This window comes from Scyliorhinus canicula, chromosome 4 (genome assembly GCF_902713615.1).
Source record: "Scyliorhinus canicula chromosome 4, sScyCan1.1, whole genome shotgun sequence".
NCBI classification, from domain to species: Eukaryota; Metazoa; Chordata; class Chondrichthyes; order Carcharhiniformes; family Scyliorhinidae; genus Scyliorhinus; species Scyliorhinus canicula.
This window is the reverse complement of record NC_052149.1, coordinates 119,400,857-119,425,035: the sequence shown is the minus strand read 5'-3', so window position 1 is coordinate 119,425,035 and position 24,179 is coordinate 119,400,857. Positions and strand designations below refer to the sequence as shown.

The 24,179-nt window shown below is 47.8% G+C and overlaps 1 protein-coding gene across 4 annotated transcripts in view; it reads right to left on the bottom strand.

The window, feature by feature from the left end:
• The window catches only part of ralgps2 (Ral GEF with PH domain and SH3 binding motif 2), a 646,420-nt gene that overhangs the window by 84,825 nt on the left and 537,416 nt on the right, over positions 1-24,179 (bottom strand). For all 4 annotated transcript variants that reach the window (XM_038795105.1, XM_038795106.1, XM_038795104.1 and 1 more), the window contains 3 exons: positions 19,991-20,058; positions 2,346-2,487; positions 374-525 (listed from right to left, as the gene is read on the bottom strand). In XM_038795105.1, the coding sequence (XP_038651033.1) occupies positions 374-525; positions 2,346-2,487; positions 19,991-20,058 (362 nt within the window). The remainder of the gene's footprint in view (positions 1-373; positions 526-2,345; positions 2,488-19,990; positions 20,059-24,179) is intronic.

Genomic DNA, 24,179 nt, shown 5'->3' with positions numbered 1-24,179 from the left:
CTTCAAAACAATATAAGATGAACATCTAATATTTAAGTTAATTTTGAGGGCGTGAATTAAAAATGGTGTTTTCAGTCAATGCCCACTGGTCATTAGTATATCTATTAAACATTATAGACAGTGTGTCATCTCAAGACTTCAAAGGTACAGTGTGCATTGGTACCCTGTAAATGTTGTGGGACTGATTGCATTTAACATTACTTTATGAATCTGATTCAAAGTTTTTCTCCCTTGTCTGATGCAATTGTTAATTCAACATGAACTTAAAACTCTTTTGCCGACCATATAATGAAATCCAACATTGTTATCATACCCATTCTAAATTTCATCCCAAGCTCTCTTGATGTAAAAAAATTGGAATCTATTCACACACCTATTGATATTCCACTGGAAATGGTGGAACTTTCTGCCTGAACTCTCGAAGGGGTATAGTTTTCCATTACACTGTCATCTAGTAGGTGACGAGGTCTTCCATTGGGAAATGTAGCACTCTTAAACTCTACTGTATTCATCTTGTGTATAAAGCTGTGGAAAAAGACATTAACTTGAGTTTTTTTCATTTCGGCAATATAGTTTAAGTGTTTGATTTGAGAATTTCTCACTTTTTGCCCCAAAACATGTCACTATTATTTTCTAGGAATGCGTATTACGAGTTGATAAAAAATAAGGGAATTATTTTCCAGTCCATAAGTGGAATTTATACCTTCATGCCATATACAATATCAATGTTTACACAAATTCACACAAATGATTTGCATACTGTAGCTTTGTACCCATGGACTAGAACTTATATTGACATTTCTGAAAATAACATGAATGCTTGAAAGCTACTCCTTCAAATTAACATTATTCAGAAAAAGAATCACAATGCAAGTTTTGGTATTTGTGTGTCCATTTATTTACGATTTGACTGGAAGTAAATGAGCTGAATTAACAGATTTTAACCCATGTTTATGCTGTTTAAGTGCCATGTGGTAGCACTGTCGAAAACACCTTCCATCACTTTGATGATGATTAAGAGTAGGTTGATGGGACAGCAATTTGCCCAATTAGATTTGTCCTCCTTTTTGTGGACAGTGCATTTGTGGACAATTTTTCATATTGCTGAGTAGATGCCATTCTTGGAAGCAGTACTGGAACAATTTGGCTAGGGGTGTGGCTATTTCAGGAGTACAAGTCTTTAGTACTACTGTTTGGATGTTGTTCGGTCCCACAACCTTTGCTGCATCCAGTGTCTTCAAACATTTCTTGATATCATGTGGAGAAAATAAAATTGGCTGAAGACCAATGATGCGGAGGACCACAGGAGGAAGCCAAAGTGGACCATTTACGTGGCACATTTTGCTGAATTATATAGCAACTGCTTGAAACTTGTCTTTTGCACTGACGTGCTGGGCTCCCCATCGTTGAGGATGAGCATATTTGTGGAGCCTCCTCCTCTGGTTAGTTAGTTAATCAATCGTTCACTGCCATTCGCGATTGGTTGTGGCAAGACTGCAGAATTTCAATCTGATTTATTGCCTGTGGGATTATTTAGCTTTATCGTAGACTTCCTTGTTTCATATGCCTCAGCAGCATACCAGTGGGAACGTTTATCCATGAACCTTTGAGAGTACTGTGGAGTGCACAATTCAGCTAATTGTTCCTGTAATCTTGATTAATTTATCCTAATTGCTCCAATATTTTTAATTTTTATTTTTTTAATAAGTTTTATTTTTAATACTTTTTTCTTCAGGCTTTTCGTCTTTGATTTTTTTAATGATTTCTATTTGCGGCCTTTATTTATTTGCTTCACACACACAACTTTCAATTTACTTATGCTGGTGATTAGCACTTTTCATGTTGCTGGCTCCTGATGTGCAGACTCATGAAGCTGACAAGAACCACAAAGTGCAGTTGGCCAAATGGGAGCCAGTAGCACAAAATCAATAAAAAAAAGTGTTACATGCACTTGTGGTCAAGAGATATACTTTATCTGGTTCAGCTGTAAACATGGCAAGTCATCTTCTTGACATTCTGGAGCTTTCAGAGAAACACCCATCAAAGAAAAGAAAACATGACTCATGGCACAATTTATTTTCCAGACGAGGAAGCAGATCATCACTTAATTACAAAGACTGAAGAAGATTTTACTTCATAAATGGTATTGTTTTTAAATGTACCTTAAAGAACAGAAAGTGAAGAAGCAAGTGAAATAAATGACAGCAAATGGCCTGCTAAAATATATAATTTCCCAGTAGCTCGAAATTGCATTTCTCACAGATGTGGTTGTGTTTTGTAAGCTTACAGCCTGAAAAATCAATGTGACAATGAAATAATAACAGATAAACAAACAGATAACTGACTTGTATCCGAGGCTGTGGGACTTCCTATGTCCATGTGTCAGCAGGTGCCTGGAAGAAGGTGGAGTTGGTGGTACATTCATTAGGGCTGCCTCTGCTGCCATATATCGCCTGCTACTTTGTGGGGATGGCGCTACATCAGGTCCTGAGATTTAAAAAACACGCACAAATTACTCAATGACATCTCTATATTTTTTGTAACGAGAGCTGTGATCAATAACAGTTAGGGAACTAGTGTCATGAATAAGGGAGCTGAACGTAGAGCATGGATCAGTACTTGGAACTACGATGTTGTGGCCATTACGGAGACATGGATTTCACAGGGGCAGGAATGGTTGTTAGATGTTCCGGGGTTTAGATGTTTTAAGAATAATAGGGAGGAAGGTTAAAAAAAAAGGAGTGGCACTGTTAATTAGGGAGTGCACCACAGCTGCAGAAAAGGAGGTAGGTGAGGAGGGTTTGTTTACTGAGTCAGTATGGGTGGAAGTCAGAAACAAGAAAGGAGCAGTCACTTTATTGGGAGTTTTCTATAGACCCCCCAATAGCAGCAGAGAGATAGAGGAACAGATTGGGCGGCAGATCTTGGAAAAGTCCGGAAGTAACAGAGTTGTTGTCATGGGTGACTTCAACTTCCCCAATATTGACTGGAACCTACTTAGTGCAAATGGTTTGGATGGAGCAGATTTTGGCAGGTGTGTACAGGAAGGATTCCTGACTCAATATATAGATAGGCCGACCAGGGGGGAGGCCATATTGGACTTGGTGCTCGGAAACGAACCAGGCTAGGTGTCAGATGTCTCGGTGGGAGAGCATTCCGGTGACAGTGACCGCAACTCCTTGACCTTTACCATAGTCATGGAGAGGGATAGGAACACACAGTATGGGAAGGTATTTAATTGGGAGAGGGGAAATTATACTGCTATTAGACAGGAGCTGAGGAGCATAAAGTGGGAACAATTGTTCTGGGGAAAATGCACAACAGTAATGTGGGGATTGTTTAAGGAGCACTTGCTGCGAGTGCTGAATAGTTTTGTCCCACTAAGACGAGGAAGGAATGGAAAGGTGAAGGAGCCTTGGATGACAAGAGAAGTGGAGCTTCTAGTCAAGAGGAAGGAGGAAGCAGACGTAAGGTTGAGGAAGCAAGGATCTGACCCGGCTCTAGAGGGTTACAAGGTAGCCAGGAAGGAACTCAAAAATGGACTGAGGAGAGCTAGAAGGGGGCATGAAAAAGCCCTGGCGGGAAGGATTAGGAAAAAAAACAAGGCGTTCGAACATTTATGTGAGAAATAAGAGGATGATCAGAGTGAGAGTAGGGCCGATCAGGGATAGTGGAGGGAACTTGTACCTAGAGTCTGAAGAGATGGGGGAGGCCCTAAATGAATACTTTGCTTCAGTATTCACTAGAGAGAGGGACCTTGTTGCCCATGAGAACAGTGTGAACCAGGTTAATAGACTCAAACAGGTTGATATTAAGAAGGAGGATGTGCTGGGAATTTTGAAAAGCATCAGGATAGATAAGTCCCCTGGGCCTGACGGGATATACCCAAGGTACAGGAGGCGAGGGAGGAGTTGCTGCGCCGTTGGCAATGATCTTTGCGTCCTCACTCTCCACTGGAGTAGTACCAGATGATTGGAGGGAGGCGAATGTTGTTCCCCTATTCAAGAAAGGGAATAGGGAAATCGCTGTGGGCGGGGAGGGAGGAGAGGGGGGGGGGGGGAGGAGAGGGGGGAGGGCGGGGGGAGAGAGAGCGGGGGGAGGGAGGGGCGGGGGGAGAGAGGGGGGAGGGAGGGCAGGGGGAGAGAGGGGGGAGGGTGGGCGGGCGGAGAGAGGGAGGAGGGTGGGCGGAGGGGAGAGGGTGAGCGGAGGGGAGAGGCTGGGAGAGGGGCGAGGGGGAAGAGGGGGAGGGTGGGCGGGGGGGGAGAGGGGTTGGGGGAGAGGGGGTTGGGGGAGAGGGGGTGGGGGGCGAGGGGGAGGGTGGGGGGAGAGGGGGAGAGGGGCAGGGGGGAGAGAGGGGAGGGTGGGCAGGGAGAGAGGGGAGGGTGGGCAGGGAGAGAGGGGAGGGTGGGCAGGGAGAGAGGGGAGGGTGGGCAGGGAGAGAGGGGAGGGTGGGCGGGGAGAGAGGGCGGGGGTAGAGTGGGTGGGGGGAGAGGGGGAGGGTGGGCGGAGGGGGAGAGGGTGGACGGCAGAGAGAGGGAGGGGTTGGCAGGGTGGTGGGGGAGGGGTGGTGGGGGAAGAGGGTGGGCAGTGCGGTGGGAGATGGGGCGGGTGGAGAGGGCAGATGGGCGAGGGGGAGAGGACGGGCGGGAGGGGGAGAAAAAAGCAGGGGGAAGGGGTAGGTCAGCTGGGGGGGGGGTTAAGAGGGTGGGCGGGAGGGAGAGAGGGGAAAGGGGGGGGGGGGAGAGAGGGTAGGCATGGGAGTTGGGAGGGCGAAGGCAGAGGGAGGGATAAGAGGAGCGAGGGTGGGCAAGTGCAGGGTGAGGGTTGACGGGAAGGGAGAGAGGGGTGGGTGGGGGAAGTCCCAGAAAGGGAAAAAATGGAGGAAGAGGGGAAGCCGGAAAAGTGGGATGGAGTGAAAAGAGAGAGGGAGAGAAAAGAGAGAGGGAGAGAAAAGAGGGAGGGAGAGAAAAGAGGGAGGGAGAGAAAAGAGGGAGGGACTAAAGAGAGAGGGGAGAGAGGAAAGAGGGAGGGAGTGAAACGAGGAAGGGAGTGAAACGAGGGAGGGAGTGAAACGAGGGAGGGAGTGAAACGAGGGAGGGAGTGAAACGAGGGACGGAGTGAAAAGAGGGACGGAGTGAAAAGAGGGAGGGAGAGAAAAGAGGGATAGAGAGAAAGGATGGAGGGAAAGAAATGAGGGAGAGAGAGATAAGAGGGATTGTATGAAAGGAAGGTGGGAGTGTAGAGAGGGAATCGATAAAAGAAGGAGGGAGATAAAGAGGGAGGAAAAGAAAAGAGGGAGGAAGAGAAAAGAGTGGGAGAAAAAAGAGGGAGAGTAGAAAAGGAGGGTGAGAAAAGGGCGCAACTTGAAAGAGGGAGTTGAAAGAGGGGGAAGATGGAAGATGGGGCATAGGGACTGAGGGGAAACGAGGGAGGGAGGGGAACAAGGGAGTGAGGAGAACGAGGGAGTGAGGGGAACGAGGGAGTGAGGGGAACGAGGGAGGGAGGGGAACGAGGGAGGGAGGGGAACAAGGGGGGAGGGGAACGAGGCAGGGAGGGGAACGAGGCAGGGAGGGGAACGAGGCAGGGAGGGGAACGAGGCAGGGAGGGGAACGAGGCAGGGAGCGAACGAGGCAGGGAGGGGAACGAGGCAGGGAGCGAACGAGGCAGGGAGCGAACAAGGCAGGGAAGGAATGAGGGAGGCTGGAATATGAGGATGGGAGGGTATGCAAGTGGGGGGGTACGTGAGTGGGAGGGGTACGCGAGTGGGAGGAGTACGCGAGTGGGAGGAGTACGCGAGTGGGAGGAGTACGCGAGTGGGAGGGGTTCGCGAGTGGGAGGGGTTCGCGAGTGGGAGGGGTACGCCAGTGGGAGGGGTACGCCAGTGGGAGGGGTACGCCAGTGGGAGGGGTACGCCAGTGGGAGGGGTACGCCAGTGGGAGGGGTACGCCAGTGGGAGGGGTACGCCAGTGGGAGGGGTACGCCAGTGGGAGGGGTACGCCAGTGGGAGGGGTACGCCAGTGGGAGGGGTACGCCAGTGGGAGGGGTACGCCAGTGGGAGGGGTACGCCAGTGGGAGGGGTACGCCAGTGGGAGGGGTACGCCAGTGGGAGGGGTACGCCAGTGGGAGGGGTACGCCAGTGGGAGGGATGGAGGGAGGGAGGGGGACGAGGGAGGGGAACGAGGGTGGGAGGGGAACGAGGGAGGGGAACGAGAGAGGGAGGGGAACGAGGAGGGGGAAGTGGGTGAGGGGAGGAATGAGAGAGACGGAGGGAGAACATGAGACTGAGGGAAAGGGGGAGCAGAAGAGACAGAGGGTGAAGGAGAGATGGAGAATGAGAGTGCAGGGGGAGGGAGAGAAAGAGAGAGAGGATGGGAGACAGAGGAATTGGGAAGGAAGGAGGGTGGAAAGTGAAAGGAGGGTCATTGAGAGATTGAAGGGAAAAGCAGTGAGTGCAGAGAGCAGGGGAGGAAGAGGACATTGATCCATTAATCCATTTTCAATTCAACTTGAACTGGAGATGAAAGGCAAGTGTACTGACGCATTTCACTAATAGTCTATTTTTCTCACTATGGGGGCATTAAATCGTTATCCTTCCGATTAATCCTGCAGCATTAGCACATTTTGAAGTTTATGAAGAAATTGTTGCTAATCCAAAATCCAAATCTGGAGTTGTGAGCTAGGATGTCAGGATTACATTACATAATCTTTTTGAAAAAAATTTAGTCATCAGTAGCTGAAAAATGTTAAAAATATTTCAGCATATTTTTAAGCATTGAATGACAGTGAATAATGAAATGCCACTGGAATTTGCACACAAGAGTGTGGATTTGACTCTTTGGCTGACTTTTCATTTACAAGTTAGCAACATGAAAGGCATATTTTGAATTTGTTAGTGCTCAGTCGCATTGGTTTGGTTAGATCTGACCACATTGCAGCTTAAAGACTGAATAGCATGGAATTGGCCTGAAATGTTCTTTTAGAATAATGGTGAGGATACTAGTACTCATCCATGTTATGGAATAAATCAGACACCAACTTCTGGCCTTCACACATGAGGAGTTAATCAGAGAAACCTATAGGTTGCCATTCAGATGATCCTACTCATCCACGTGTTTTGCCATATTGATACCTTGCGATTAGATTTGGTGGTGAAATTCATTTGATGATGTGGTGCGAGATGCAATTTTACAAATATGGAGTATTGTTTTTGATTTTAATTATTGTTAGATCTTTTTTTTTAAAAATTGTTTTAATCTATCTCTCTTAATCGCACCTTTCATTGCATCCCTATTTTCATCTTCTGTATGTGATTTTCCAATGAAATAAATTTAATTTATTACTTCCTGGTTTAGACTCCCTGCATGTCTCAGCAAGGGTCGTGTGTTAACACTTATCTGTTTACACAGCTGGAATTGTATTACACCTGGAGCAGCTTCACTTTGCTGTTTGATGCCATTTCATTTGATCTTTCCCATTTTAGTGTGACTGCTCCAGTAGGTCAGATCAGAGGGGTGGTGTGTTGATGAGTGGGGGGATGAGGTCGGGGAAACAATGGGAGTGAGATAAGTGGGCGCCGGAGGGATGAGTCATCGGGCTAGCAGATTGGCTAGTCAAGGGAGTCAGATGGGGGGAGTGTATGCAGCCAGTAGATGGCGGGGTGTGATTATTGGGAGATGTTGCTGGTGGGGAGGGGGAGTTATTCTGCTGACGTGGGAGGGGTCTGAAGTAGGTATAGGAGAGGAGGTCGGGGGTGGAAACTGCCAAGAGGCGAACCAGGAGAGGCGGCGAACCAAGAGAGGCGCGGGGGTGCCCCCCAACCAGGCTAATCACCTGGAATGTCAGAGGACTAAACGGTCCAGTGTTCGCGCACTTGCGGGCTCTATAGGCGGATGTCATTATGCTGCAGGAGACACATTTGAAAGTGTCTGACCAGATTAGACTAAGGAAGAGCTGGATCAGCCAGGTCTTCCACTCGGGCTTGGACTCTAAGTCCAGGGGGGTAGCAATTATGATCAATAAGCGGGTTCAATTTGAGGCAGAGAGCGTAGTCGCAGACGGCAGGGGCAGATTCCTTATGGTAAGGGGCAAGCTGGAGGGGAGGAGAGTGGTGCTGCTGAATATATATGCTCCGAACTGGGACGACGCTGACTTTATTAAAAGAGTGCTGGGGAAAATTCCAGACCTAGACTCACGCAAGTTGATTATGGGGGGTGACTTCAATACGGTCCTCGACCCCGATCTAGACCGGTCATGTCCCAGAACAGGTAGGCTCCTAGCAATGGCAAGGGAGCTTAAAGGGTTCATGGAGAAAATGGGGGCAGTAGACCCATGGAGAGCCAGATGGCCGACGGGAAGGGGATATTCGTTTTACTCACATGTCCACGGAGTATACTCTAGGATCGATTTCTTTATCATGAGCAGGGACTGTGTAAGCGAGGTAAAAAATACGGAATACTCGGCAATCACTATTTCAGACCATGCCCCACATTGGGTGGACCTGCAGGTCTGCGGGGAGAATTATCAACGCCCGCAATGGAGGTTAGACGTAGGATTGCTGTTGGAGGAGGGGATATGTAAGAGACTGCGGAAGTGTATGCAAGATTACCTGCAGATGAACGATACGGGGGAGGTTTCAGCTGCGCTGAAGGCAGTCATGAAGGGGGAGCTGATCTCAATTCGGGCTCACAGGGATAGGACGGACAGAGCAGAAATGGATAGATTGGTTAAGGCGATCCACCCGATAGACGAGGAGCATGCAGGGTCCTCGGGGGAGGACCTACTCAGGGAGAGGCGGAGACAGCAGGCGGAACTGGGAATGCTATCCACGAGTAGAACCGTGGAACAACTTAGGAAGGGAAGGAGAGTGGAGTATGAGCATGGGGAGAAGGCTAGCAGATTGCTGGCGCAGCAACTCAGGAGGAGGGAGGCGGCCAGGGAAATAAGTAGGGTGGTGGACGTGAAAGGGAGCAGAGGGGAGGACCCGGCAGGACTGAATAAGGTGTTTCGGGTCTTTTATAGTAAGCTCTTCACTTCAGAACCCCTGGAGGAGCCGGGGGAGATGAAACGGTTCCTGGACGGACTAACCTTCCCAAAAGTGGGCAGGGGACTTAGTGGACGGGCTGGAGGCCCCGATTAGTGCGGAGGAGATACTGGGGGGCCTAAAGGCCATGCAGTCGGGTAAAGCCCTGGGACTGGATGGATACCCGGTAGAGTTCTACAAAAAGTTCTCGGAGATAGTGGGGCCGGTGCTGACCAGTGTTTTTAATGAGACGAGGGACAGAGGGACTCTACCTCCGACAATGTCGCAGACAACCATCTCGCTAATATTAAAGCGGGACAAGGACCCGGAATCCTGCGGGTCATACAGGTCAATCTCCCTGATTCTGTGGACGCCAAGCTCCTGGCGATTAGAATTGAGGTCTGTGTACCGGAGGTGATTGGGTACGACCAAACAGGGATTGTTAAAGGCAGACAGCTGGCAGCCAACTTGAGAAGATTGCTTAATGTGATTATGGTGCCCCCGATGGGCAACGAGGTGGAGGTAGTGGTGGCAATGGACGCTGAGAAGGCCTTTGAGCGGGTGGAGTGGGGATATTTGTGGGAGGTACTCGGACGGTTTGGGTTCGGGAGGGACTGGTTAATTGGGTCAGACTATTGTACCAGGCCCCAAAAGCTGGCGTAAGGACGAACAGGACGTCGTCAGATTATTTCAGACTACATCGTGGGACCAGACAGGAATGCCCACTCTCCCCGTTGCTGTTCGCGCTGGCCATAGAACCGTTGGCTGGTCTGGGCTCCATATGTGATAACCATCAATTCGACCCTGGGAACATGGATGGTGGATTTCGGACATGGCGGCGGGCGGGGGTGAGCGATATGTTCCAGGAGGGGAGCTTTGCGAGCTTGAGGGCGTTGGAGGAGAAATTTGGGCTGGTCAGGAGAAATGACTTTAGGTACTTACAGGTGCGGGACTTTATATGCAGACAGGTCTCATCCTTCCCACGCCTCCGGCCTATTGGGATCCAGGACAAAATAGTCTCGAGAGAAGGAGAGGGTGGAATCTACAAGGATATCTACAAGGTGCTCATGAAGGGGGAAGAATGCCAGGCGGAGGAACTGAAACTCAAATGGGGGGAGGAACACGGTGGGGAGATGGAGGACGAGGTATGGGCGGAAGCCCTGATTAGGGTAAACTCAACCGCAACATGTGTCAGGCTCAGCCTGATTCAGTTTAAGGTCGTTCACCGGGCCCACATGACGGTGGCTCGGATGAGCAAATTCTTTGGGGTAGAGGACAAGTGCGCTAGATGCGTGGGGAGGACCAGCAAACCACGTACACAGTTTTGGGCATGTTTAGCTTAGGGAGTACTGGGAGGGAATTTGCGGGTGTCATGTCCCGGGTACTGAAAACAAGGGTGGTGATGAGTCCAGAGGTGGCAATTTCCGGGGTTTCGGAAGACCCAGGGGTCCAGGAGGAGAAAGAGGCCGATGTTCTGGCCTTTGCTTCCCTGATAGCCCGGCCACGAATATTGCTGGCAGGAGGGACTCAAAACCCCCGAAGACTGAACCATGGATTTCGGACATGTCGAGTTTTCTGGGTATGGAAAAAAATCAAGTTTGCCTTGAGGGGATCTGTACTGGGGTTCGCCCGAAGGTGGCAACCATTCATCGACTTCTTCGCGGGAGATTGAACGTCAGGGGGTGGGGGGATGGGGGAGGTTTGAGTAGAGTAGGAGGGATAAATAGGTGGGTAGTGTTTATGGGAGAGGAGCGGTTATGTGCACTATGGTTTGGTTGAGGTGTTGGGTTTCCATTGTTGTTTGCATATTTCTGTAACTGTTTACAATGCCAAAAAATATCTCAATAAAATTGTTTGTTTAAAAAATAAAATCAAAGATATCGGCCTATAGGACCCACATGGGAGGCCATATTGGATTTGGTACTTGGTAATGAACCAGGGCAAGTGATAGATTTGTTAGTGGGGGAGCATTTTGGAGATAGTGACCACAATTCTGTGACTTTCACTTTAGTAATGGAGAGGGATAGGTGCGTGCAACACGGCAAGGTTTACAATTGGGGGAAGGGTAAATACGAAGCTGTCAGACAAGAACTGAAGTGCATAAGTTGGGAACATGGGCTGTCAGAGAAGAACACAATTGAAATGTGGAACTTGTTCAAGGAACAGATACTACGTGTCCTTGATGTGTATGTCCCTGACAGGCAGGGAAGAGATGGTCGAGTGAGGGAACCATGGTTGACAAGAGAGGTTGAATGTCTTGTTAAGAGGAAGAAGGATACTTATGCAAGGCTGAGGAAACAAGGTTCAGACAGGGCGCTGGAGGGATACAAGATAGCCAGGAGGGAACTGAAGAAAGGGTTTAGGAGAGCTAAGAGAGGGCATGAAAAATCTTTGGCAGGTAGAACAAGGAAAACCCCAAGGCCTTTTGCACATATGTGAGAAATATGAGAATGACGAGAGCGAGTCCGATCAAGGACAGTAGCGGGAGATTGTGTATTGAGTCTGAAGAGATAGGAGAGGTCTTGAACGAGTATTTTTCTTCAGTATTTAGAATGAGAGGGGCCATATTGTTGGAGAGGACAGTGTGAAACAGACTGGTAAGCTCGAGGAGATACTTGTTAGGAAGGAAGATGTGTTGGGCATTTTGAAAAACTTGAGGAGAGACAGGTCTCCCGGGCCTGACGGGATATATCCAAGGATTCTATGGGAAGCAAGTGATGAAATTGCAGAGTCGTTGGCAATGATCTTTTCGTCCTCATTGTCAACAGGGGTGGTACCAGGGGATTGGAGAGTGGTGAATGTCGTGCCCCTGTTCAAAAAAGGGAATAGGGATAACCCTGGGTATTACAGGCCAGTTAGTCTTACTTCGGTGGTAGGCAAAGTAATGGAAAGGGTACTGGGGGATAGGATTTCTGAGCATCTGGAAAGACACTGCTTGATTAGGGATAGTCAGCAAGGATTTGTGAGGGGTAGGTCTTGCCTCACAAGTCTTATTGAATTCTTTGAGGTGGCCAAGCACGTGGATGAAGGTAAAGCAGTGGGTGTGGTGTACATGGATTTTAATAAGACATTTGATAAGGATCCCCATGGTAGTCTTATGCAGAAAGTAAGGAGGCATGGGATAGTGGGAAATTTGGCCAGTTGGATAACGAACTGGCTAACTGATAGAAGTCAGAGAGTGGTGGTGGATGGCAAATATTCAGCCTGGAGCCTAGTTACCAGTGGCGTACCGCAGGGATCAGTTCTGGGTCCTCTGCTGTTTGTGATTTTCATTAATGACTTGGATGAGGGAGTTGAAGGGTGGGCCAGTAAATTTGCAGACGATACAAAGATTGGTGGAGTTGTGGATACTGAGGAGGGCTGTTGTCGGCTGCAAAGAGACATAGACAGGATGCAGAGCTGGGCTGAGAAGTGGCAGATGGAGTTTAACCCTGAAAAGTGTGAGGTTGTCCATTTTGGAAGGACACACATGAATGCAGAATACAGGGTTAACGGTAGGGGTCGTGGCAACGTGGAGGAGCAGAGAGACCTTGAGATCGATGTTCATAGATCTTTGAAAGTTGCCACTCCAGTGGATAGACTGTGAAAAAGGCCTATGGTGTGCTAGCGTTCATTTGCAGAGGGATTGAATTTAAGAGCCGTGAGGAGTACTGTGTGCAGTTCTGGTCGCCTAATTTTAGGAAGGATGTGGAAGGTTTGGAAAAGGTGCAAAGGAGATTTACCAGCATGTTGCCTGGAATGGAGAGTAGGTCTTATGAGGAAAGGTTGAGGGTGCTGGGCCTTTTCTCATTGGAGCGAAGGAGGATGAGGGGAGACTTGATGGAGGTTTATAAGATGATCAGGGGAATAGATAGATGTTGACAGTCAGAGACTTTTTCCCGTGAAGAACAAATCATTACAAGGGGACATAAATTTAAGGTGAATGGTGGAAGATATAGGGGGGATGTCAGAGGTAGGTTCTTTACACAGAGAGTAGTGGGGGCATGGAATGCACTGCCTGTGGAAGTAGTTGAGTCGGAAACATTAGGGACCTTCAAGCGGCTATTGGATAGGTACACAAATTACAGTAGAATGATGGGGTGTAGATTAATTTGTTCTTAATCTAGGACAAAAGTTCGGCACAACATCGTGGGCTGAAGGGCCAGTTCTGTGCTGTATTTTTCTATGTTCTATGCCTCCGGGTATTTATCCCATTTCAGTATAAGTGAGATAGTGGCCTGTGACATTGTCAGGGGTAAGACCCCTCTGTCTCTTGCCTCATTGAACACCGTGACCAGCACCGGCCCCACAATCTCGGAGAACTTTTTATAAAACTCCACCGGGTATCTGTCAGGGCACCCAGTACTTCTTCGGCCCTGATCGGGGCCCCCAGCCCGTCTACCAACCCTCTACCTACTCTTGGGAAGATCAGTCCATCCAAAAAGTGCCTCATCCCCTCTGGTCCCTTGGGGGGTTCCGAGGTGTACAGCTTGCTATAGAAGTCCCTAAACACCTTGTTCAGGCCTACCGGGCCTCCCACCAGGTTTCCCTCCCCGTCGACTATCTTTCCTATTTCCCTAGCTGCTTCTCTCTTTCTTAGTTGTTGTGCAAGCATTCTGCCGGCCTTCTCCCCATGCTCGTATATTGCACCCTTTGCCCTTCTAAGCTGCTCTACGGCCTTCCTTGTAGACAACACCCCAAACTCGGTTGTTTCCTAAGTAACTCTGGCCTCGGGGACTCCGCATAGCTCCTGTCCGTCCGTAAAATTTCCTTAACCAGTTGGTCTGTTTCTGCCCTGTCTGTCCTGTCCCTATGGCTCGGACTGAAATCAGCTCCCCTCTCACCACTGCCTTCAGCGCCTCCCAGAGCACCGCTGCTGAGACTTCTCCAGTATTATTTACCTGCAGGTAATTAATTAACCTCTCACAGACTGCCTCATCCGCGAGTAATCCAACTTCCAGCCTCCATTCTGGGAGCTGAAAGCTATCTTTGGAAATCTGCAGATCATCCTAGTGCGGAGCATGGTCCGAGATGGTAATTGCCGAATATTCGGCACCCGTCAGCAAGTCCCTGTTCATGATAAAGAAATCGATTCGGGAATACACCTTGTGGCGTGAGAATAGAACGAAAACTCCTTCGCCGACGGCCGACTAAATCTCCATGGGTCAGCTCCCCCCCATTTACTTCATGAACCCTCTCAGTTCCTTTGCCATCGCTGGCACCCTACCCGTTTTTGAACAGGACCGGTCCAGGCCAGGATCAAGAACTGTGTTAAAGTCCCCTCCCATGATCAGTCTGAGTGAGTCAGGGATCTTCCCCAGCAACCTCTTAACAAAATCTACGTCCTCCCAATTAGGGGCATATATGTTGACCAGGACTACTCTCACCCCCTCAAGCTTACCCCTAACCATAACAAATCTGCCCCCCCGTCCGCAACTGTGCCCTCCACCTCAAATTCCCGTACCAGCCTCCCCGGACAGGCGCCGGAATATGGCGACTAGGGGCTTTTCACAGTAACTTCATTGAAGCCTACTCGTGACAAGAAGCGATTTTCATTTTTCATTTTCAAATTGGACCCGCTTGTTGATCAAGATCGCAAACCCCCTGGTCTTAGTGTCGAGCCCCGAATGGAAGACCTGACTAATCCAGCCCTTCCTTAATCTGACCTGGTCAGCCACTTTCAGATGTGTCTCCTGTAACATGACTATGTCTGCCTTCAAACACACGCGCCCTCTTGACTGGCCCATTTCGCCCTCTGACATTCCAGGTGATCAGCCTAGTCGAGGGGCACCTCGCCCCCCCCTATTGCCGATCAGCCATCTCCTTTCTTTGGCCAGCCCCCAAGCCATGTGTCGTGCTTCCTCTGGCCCGCCTTCTGGCCGCCTCAACCCCTGACCTCCTCACTGTTACCATGCCCAATTTCCAACATCGTCAGCAGACCTACTCCCCCACCCCCCCACCCCCTAGCAACACCACCCCATAACCTAATCCCTGCCATAAACTAGCTAAATGAACACCCCCCCACCTGGCTTCTGCTGATTAGCCCACCCAGCCAGCCCGGTGGCTCCCAACTCTAGCACCAGCGAGTCTCTCACCTATTGTTCCTTGGTTCCCTCCCCTTGGCCCACTCACACCACTTCCCCAAATCAGTCCTGCTTGAACAAATACTCTAAACAGGACAGAGACAGCCCCAACAACAGTGCAATTTAAGTCATACAAAACAAAATAGCAGGCACTGTCAACCATTCCTATCTGAACGCAGAAAGAGATCGTAAAGATTCCCTGAAAAACACCTCCCATATCTGAAACATTCTAACTATTCTCTTTTTGTAACAAAACTCAAACACAAAAGTGAAAAAGAGACATGAGAAAAAAGTCAAAAAACACAAAAACCAAAATACAAAAGCATGAAAAAACATGCAGGCATCTCTCAGAAACAAGAGAAAAAGAATTAAAAGTTCCAACACGAGTCCAAGAGTCCTCAGCTCGGGACCAGCCCTTGCCTTTTAGCAAAATCCATCGCCCACAGTCGCGCCGGATAGAGCAGCCCTAATTTCACCTGCTTCTTATATAAAATCTCTTTAACTTGCCTGCAGCTTGCCCTCCTTCTGGCCACCTCTGCGCTCAGGTCTTGGTAAACGCGCAGGGTGCTATTGTCCCAGTTGCAGCGCCAGGTGCTCTTGGCCCATTTAAGAACCCGCTCCTTATCCAGGAACCTGTGGAACTGGATCACCATCACTCGTGAGGGACCCCCTCGCCGCGGCTGCCTCACCTGCGTTCTATGTGCCCTATCCACCTCCGGCGGGCGAGGGAACACCTCGTTCCCCAGCAGCTTCTGGAACATATCTGCCACATACGCGGCAGCATCCAGCCCCTTGGCCCCCTCTGGGAGGCCAACGATTCTTAAATTCTACTGGCGAGACCTGTTCTCCAGGTCCTCCAGCTTTTCCAGGAGCATTTTTTGTTGGTCTCTCAATCTTCGAATCTCCATGTCTGCCACCGTTTGAAAGTCCGCCTGTTCCTCCACCATCTTCTCCAGCTCCTGGATTTTCTCAGCCTGGGCATCCAGCCTTTTCTCCATTCGGTCAAACGATTACTGGAGCAGTTCCAAATGATCACTTTTCAGTGCTAGGAAGGTCTCCTGCATAACCTGCAACAAGTGCTCCATTGTCGGCTGAGCTGGCGGTGCCTGGGTTTGGACATTGGCCATATTGGTGTCACTCACAGCCTCCCTTTTGCCCTTGTTTGTCCCCTTCTTCAGCTGTTTGCGCTCCTTCCTACTTCTTAGTTCCATACACCTCTGTATGAATTCAGTGCCCGAGTCCTATTACTTTCCAATCCAGCACTTAAAAGCGCAAAGATGTCGGGGGAAAAGGTCCAAAAGTCCGACCGGTGCGGGAGCCACCAAGTGTGCGAGTTACTCCCTCATAGCCGCCACCAGAAGTCGGGAGAGGGGGCATCCCTGTCTCGACCTCCGATGCAGCCTAAAATAGCCCGATGTTGTCCTATTCATCCGTACACTTGCCACAGGAGCCTGATACAGCAACCTGACCCAGTCAATAAAGCCCCGCCCAAATCCAAACCGTCCCAATACCTCCCACTCTACTCAATCAAAAGCCTTCTCTGCGTCCATTGCGACCACTACCTCCACCTCTCTACATTCCAGGGGCAACATGATCACGTTTAACAACCTTCTTACAATTGGCCACCAACTGCCTTCCCTAAACAAATCCCGTCTGGTCCTTCCCAATAATGTCCGGTACACAGTCCTCAATCCTAGAGGACAAAATTTTGGCCAGCAGTTGGGTGTCCACATTCAATAGGGATATCGGCCTGTGGGACCCACACAGCTCCGGGTCCTTGTCCCGCGTCAGGGTCAGCAAAATCGTGGCCTGTGACATCATCGGGGGAAGCACCCCATGCTCCCTTGCCTCATTGAATGTCCTCATCAAAAGTGGCCCCAATATCCCAGAGAACTTTTTATAGAACTCCACCAAGACATGATCTTGAGGGACCTGCATAAAGTACATCCAGGTATTACCAAAATGCAAATGCTCGCCTGCAGCTATGTGTGGTGGTCGGGCCTGGACGAGGATATAGAATGGGTGGTCCAGCAAGACAGCATTTGTCAGGAACAGAAGCTTCAGCCTACCACGCCCCTTCACCCATGGGAATGACTGTGGGTGTGGTTACATGTCGACTTTGCTGGCCCCTTGCAAAGTTCGATGTCTTTACTTATGATAGATGCCCACTCTAAGTGGTTGGCAGTACACAGAATGTTGCCTACCATTTTGAAGGCGACCACTGAGAAATTACGCCCGTTTATTAGTCCGCACGGAATCCTGGAGGTGTTAGTTACAGACAGCGGAATGCCCTTCACAAGTGAAAAATTCACAGGATTCATGAAGGCGAAAGGAATAGGGCACATCTATATGGCCCCATATCATCCGGCTTCTAACGAGCTGTCGGAAAGGGTGGTACAGACATTCAAACGGGACGGAAAAAGCAGACTTTGGGGTCATTGGCCACACTACTCGTCAGATTCTTGTTCTGCTATAGGTCCACATCGCATGCCGCGACCGTGGTAGCACCGGCTGAATTGCTAATGGGCCGGAGGCTTCAAATCCGCCTTAGCCTTGTTTTCTCTAATATTGGTGGGAACGTCCGCCACAACCCGGAGCAGCAAGGGCATTGCCCAGTTAGACGAAAACCGCCCAGACTGATTTTACCAGGTGACGCAGTCTATGTTCGCAACTTTGTAGATGGCGCTCAGCGGATCTCAGGAACAAACGCCTGCCAGACAGGGCAGGTATCATATCAAGTTCTGGCACAGGGTCGTGCCATGAAAAAACACATCGATCACATAAGGTCCATGAGACCATTGTTATGAAAATTCCTCAGGAGAGGAAATTTACAGTCAAACCAAACCCATTACCAGTGGAAGCTAGAGCATTGCCCCATGAATGTCAGGATCCCGAAATGAGCGAGGTCATAGATACAGATTCTGACATGGAGGCCCAGGTATCGGAAGTCTCAGATAGGGAGCAAGCAGTGCAGCAGCCTCAGACAGTACCTCCAGCATGGCAATCTGAACGTAAGCCATCCAGATTTACGGCGTCTTATCCACTACCACAAGTTCAGGATGCACAGCCACGAGCGAAGAGAGTTTGGCGCCATCCTACTCCACAGTTGTCTGAAGAGTTCGGAATTTGGAGAGGGGAGGATGTTATAACCCGCACGATACCTACGGGGTTGGTACAATCAGTCTCTTATGAGTCTTGCCAAGTATGAGCTGCCCCGCTAAGGGACTGGGAAGCTCGTGAACATTTATGATAGAGTCCTATATAAAGTTGGCAAGGTATGGAACTGACAGGGCAGACTTGGCTGGGATCTGACATATATTGTAAATAATTGTTTTGCAATAAACCTACTTTTCTTTTTACCAACTCGGTTTGACTCGTTTGTGGCCTACTAAAACATGTGAATTACTTGAATGATTAATTAGCAAATGCTTAAGCTACACTATTGACCTTGAAGCCATTATGAGCATCCATGCCAAGTTACAATTTGGCTTGACAGACTGATGATAATAGCCGTTTATAGGAATAGAAAGAAAAACAAATGACTGATCTCTTACTAATTGAAAGCAAGAACCTACCACGTACTATAGAAAAAAAAGTTATACATTTGTTTAATTGGTGTGGTTTACTTTTGCATGGACTGCACTATGTTCATACTATGTTGGAATGACTGAAAGTAATGAACCTCGATCATGAACTCCATCTTGAACCTTCAGTATTTGTATTGCTTGGAAATATTTGATTCCAGATATATTACAAAACTGCGACTGAAGTCCTTAGAAGTTTGCACAGACAGGGAACTTCACACAAATGTTATTTGGTTAATTATTTGGTGACTGAAACATAATGACTTTAAAACATAGAAATAAGCCATTTGTCCACATCAACATTTATGCAAGCAAATAGTTCCGATTCATATTTGCCTGTTTTCATAATCCTTTCCTTTATTCTCTTATCCAATCTAATCTTCACATTGTTTATGCCTCAAATAGGAATTTTGGAAGTTTACCAAGAATATAACCACCTCTGCCGTAAAAATATTCGAAGTCTGTTTCCACAACCTTTACAGGAAGAGAGTTCCAAAAACACACAACCCTCAAAGAAAAGGTTTTGCCTCCTCTCTGTTCTAAATGGCAGGCCCCTTATGGTACAAAGGGAGCAAAGTTTAATTAGCTGAAATTAGTGGGAGATGTTGTCCTCTTACGCATAAACAGTTATCGATGGAAATAAAAACCTTTCAGCAAACAAATACCCAGCTCTACAAATGTCACGGACAACTGTTCAACTCCATCTGTCAAAATAAGAGAAAATTAACCTCCATTGTAAAGACATTTTTTAAATGGGTTGAATAGCTGACTGCTTTCAGTGGATTACTTCAGTTACCATGTGTGGCATTAGTTGCCCAATTTGCTGATTCACAAAATTATAAACTCCTATCTGTAAAACAAACTTGTTTTTCCAGAAGCATTGAAGAACTAACCCAATAATAGGTTCTGCAACAGACTTCTGTTTGAAGCATTTGAATGTAAAATACATTCTGACAACTGATCATTCAAGTGAGAAAATAAAATTAAAGATCCTCACCATGCGGTAGGTTACTGTTTTGTTGGTAACTTAGGTTTGCTTCCCAAGGTTAGATGCTGACACAGAATACTGGGAGTGACAAAATGTTAACATTACCTTGAATGGCCTCAGCAAATCCAAATTGCAGATCCATGCAGAACCCAACACCTCATGGTGAGTTTTCATGAATAATTATTACATTATATTTGCATATGTTTTACACCGACACAATGGAGGATAAGTTTTAATCTGGTGCAGCCTTGGAAACTGAAATTCATGATCTACTATTAGTTTTCATTACACTAGATGAAATATGCTTAAAAGGCCAAATTATCTGGTGCTCACTTACCTGCGAGATCCTCCCTTGAGGCAGCGGACTGAGGTGTGCTGGTACCAGGCTCAATTCTTAATGAGAGTCTGTAGGAAAAAGATGGATAAGATATAGGGGAAGAAAATGGAAATAAGTCTCTAAAAATCTAGCTTATCACTGTTACTTTGATGACTATTACTATTAGATGCCCGTGGGCAGTCTCATCATTCAACAGATTTGCACCATGTCCAGTATATCTTCACAATTATTATGAACAATGGCACAAAACAACATGAAGTATTTCCCACTGTGGAGGCTGACCCAACCTCATTAGTTATGCACCCAGATGTTTTACGTTGTATTCAGTGGCGGGGCAGGCCTCGCCTCGAGTGGCATAGTCCACCATTGTGTCCAAGTGCCATATTGAAATAGTGTCCAACATCACTGATGCACTATTGAAGAAAGAAAGTGGACCACCTGAAAATGAGGATTAGGTCTTCTGGAATACTCTGAAACCGGAAGATGGACCACCCAAGAACCAAGATGGACATCGAGGAACACTAAGGCTGGAAGGTGCTCCTCCAGGACATGGAATCTGGAAGGTCCACCTGCAGGTGCACACCCAAACCACTGCTGTGCTGTTCCGGAGTCCAGGGTTGCAGGCTGCCTCCATCCAAAATTCCATAAGCATCTAGATCCATCCCACCGAGATACAAACGAGGTTCACCCTAGCCTCTGACGCGTTTTCCAACATGGCAGGCACCAGCTGCAAATTCTCGCCGGTATGAAACCGCTTTCTGGACTTCCCGACATATTACATATTCTCCCCCCACACTCACCATCAAACCTGCCAATGGATGTTTGCGAGAATTCCATCCAAATTAATTGCAAAATAAGAAGTTTTGTTTGTCTAGTATGAATTACATATTCCCCACTTATAGAGACAGATCCTCCTTAGCTGTGCAGAGAACACTGGTACAGGTTGCGCAGCAATGTCTCTGGATTCTCAATTGGACACGGGTTTTCGCTGAAAGTGAAATGTTAAAATCAAGAAACCTACCAGTCTGGAGTATTCCAGAGTACTCAAACCTGAATGGTATAGATATTGAACTACTAAGTTGTGTACCCGTATAAGGAAGGTACGATTTCTTGCACACAATTTCCCAAGATGGATATTCAAACAGTATGCTTTGTTGATAAGGGGAAGCTTAGTTTAAAAATCAAAAATCTGTTGGGCTGTTTGAAAGGAGCATAACCAGATGGTAATATCAAGAAGCAACGATAGACATTGGGCAAAGTCTTCTGTTTTTTGGTCAAAGTATTGTCTCTGGCGGGAAAGCGGTATGCAGGCTGCCGGCTACGCTGCTGGCTTTTTCCAACAAATTTTTTAATGCTTTGAAAATGGAAATTCTGGACGCAAGTCCCATGATGTTATGCTGGCCGTTACCTTTTAAAGAATAACTAAAAGAATCCCCCCAAAGGACATGGAATTCCCCCCCCCCCCCCCCCCCCCCCCCATTCCGCCCACTGCCAGAACTCCCTCCAACCCCAAATCTCCCAACGGAAGCAGACAGATGGCAGTGCCCAGGTATTGCCCAGGCAGGACTCTCTCCTTCCTGGGGCTGTACTTACCGGTGCGACCGCAGTTCGTCAGGATGCCATTTTACAAAGCTGTTGTAAACCCCACCGACGATCCTAATGTAACGATCAGGGATGCCTGCAAATAATATTAAAACAGATGGCAATGGGACTCCCGCCATTGTCTCGCAGGATCCCCATTATGTCATTGGCACGGGGCGGAGACAAACCAGCGTGAAAGCCATTTGGGATTTGTGCCGGATTTTCCACTTTCGCTGCCATTCTCACCCACCGAAATTAGAGGCGGAAAACCCAGGCCATTGTGTAGTTAAAAGGAGATACCCATTTAAATAAGACCTTGATGAGGATATGTAGAATTCAATGGGTTTCATCAATAAACAATCTTTACCAGAAAGTACGGCAGTTAGACAGTTGAGATTTGGTCTGTCCAACCAATCAATTGTGAACATAGTTATTGCATGATGAAATTTACTATCAGGAAGTCTAAGAGGGACAGTGACATGCGGCTTTAATTATAAGTTTTAAACAGAAATGTGATCTATCATTGGTTATCATGATCTAACGCTAATGATAGGTCAATGAGGCCCTTGAGATGTAACAATGTCCACCATTGAATGCAGAAAGATATAAAAGGAGCTGAAAAGGTAACTTTGCCTCTGCAGGCAAGGAATCACAGCGAGAACTGTGGTCACGGAGCCAGAAGAAAAACTGCAGTCAACTAGGAGACATTATGACTGATTATAGAAGGAAAGTTTCAAGGAAATCGATTATCGGAAGAGAATGGCATTCACAGAGGAAACAAAACTCACCTGCAGAAAAATATCTGTCCATGCTCAGAACTAGACATTCAAAGGGATCCCAATCATCATCAGAAGAATAGTTAAGAAGGCCAATTTATCTTCAAAAGAGTATTTAAGGTAACCCAACACATCTTCAAAAGAATATTTAAGGGATCCTGTCCCCTTGTCAGAAGGAAATTGGTAGGTGTGTGCAGAAGTGTTAAACTACTGTGGCTTTTCTTTGAATCTGCTCACTACATAGTGCATAGCAGAATAGGATTTTGAATTGTATGTCTGATCTAATAATATTTAATTTAGACATGTGGGTGTGATCTTATTATTTCTCCTAATTCTCATGTCAGAACCATATATATTATTTGAGCCACTTGGATTGCAAAGGGATGCCTCATAATCCTAACCCCAAAATTTTCCGAGGCAGGAACCGCAAGCAAAGCAACAAATCCTCAATCCACACACCGTGAAGAACTTCATTGGACACAACTATACCCTTAACACTGCATACTCTCACCGTCTCCTTGGCTCAAAAAGAAGCCGTCACTCCAGGAAGCGTGGAAAACGTGCAGGCCGGCAGGTGAGAGTGAAACAACGCGGCCCCAAAGCCCCTCTGCGTAGCTTGTTCCTTGCAAATGTCCAATTTCTAGAAAACAAACTGGACAAACTTAAAGCCAGACTTACTTTTCAAAGAGAACTGAGGGACTGCTGTGTGCTCTGTTTTACGGAGACATGGCTCACTCCTTCTTCACCGGACTGTGCCCTACAACCTGAGGGCTTCTCAATCCACCAAATGGACTGTACGGCGGCCTCAGGCAAGGCTAGGGGAGGTGGGGGTCTGCTTCCTAAACAACACCTCCTGGTGCCTAGATGTAGCAACACTGGCGAGTTTTTGCTCCCCAGACCTAGAATACCCGACACTAAAATGCCGCCCCTTCTACCTTCCGCGGGAGTTCAGCTCCGTTATCCTGACGGCAGTTTACATCCCACCCCATGTGCACGTGAAAATCGCACTGGACGAAATAATCACCACCGCAAATAGCCTTGAAATGAAACATCCCGAGGCCTTTTTCATTGTAGCTGGGGACTTCAATCAGGCCAAGCTCAAGAGCGTAATACCAAATTACCAACAACATGTCACCTGTTCCACCAGAGGCCCAAACATCCTGGACCACTGCTACACAAATATCAAACATGCCTACCGCTCTATCGCCCGCCCACACTTTGGCAAATCTGACCACAAGGCTGTGCTCCTGCTCCCGGCTTATCAGCAAAAACTGAAGTGGCAGAATCCGTCAAAGGAAGTTGTGCATTGTTAGAACATAGAACATTACAGCGCAGTACGGGCCCTTCGGCCCTCGATGTTGCACCGACCTGTGAAACCATCTGAAGCCTATCTGACCTACACTATTCCATTTTCATCCATATGTCTATCCAGTGACCACTTAAATGCCCTTAAAGTTGGCGAGTCTACTACTGTTGCAGGCAGGGCGTTCCACACCCCTACTACTCTCTGAGTAAAGAAACTGCCTCTGACATCTGTCCTATATCTAACACCCCTCAATTTAAAGCTATGTCCCCTCGTGTTGGTCATCACCATCCGAGGAAAAAGACTCTCACTGTCCACCCTATCTAACCCTCTGACTATCTTATATGTCTTTATTAAGTCACCTCTCAGCCTTCTCCTCTCTAACGAAAACAACCTCAAGTCCCTGAGCCTTTCCTCCTAAGACCTTCCCTCCATACCAGGCAACATCATAGTAAATCTCCTCTGAACCCTTTCCAAATCTTCCACATCCTTCCTATAATGTGGTGACCAGAACTGCACGCAGTACTCC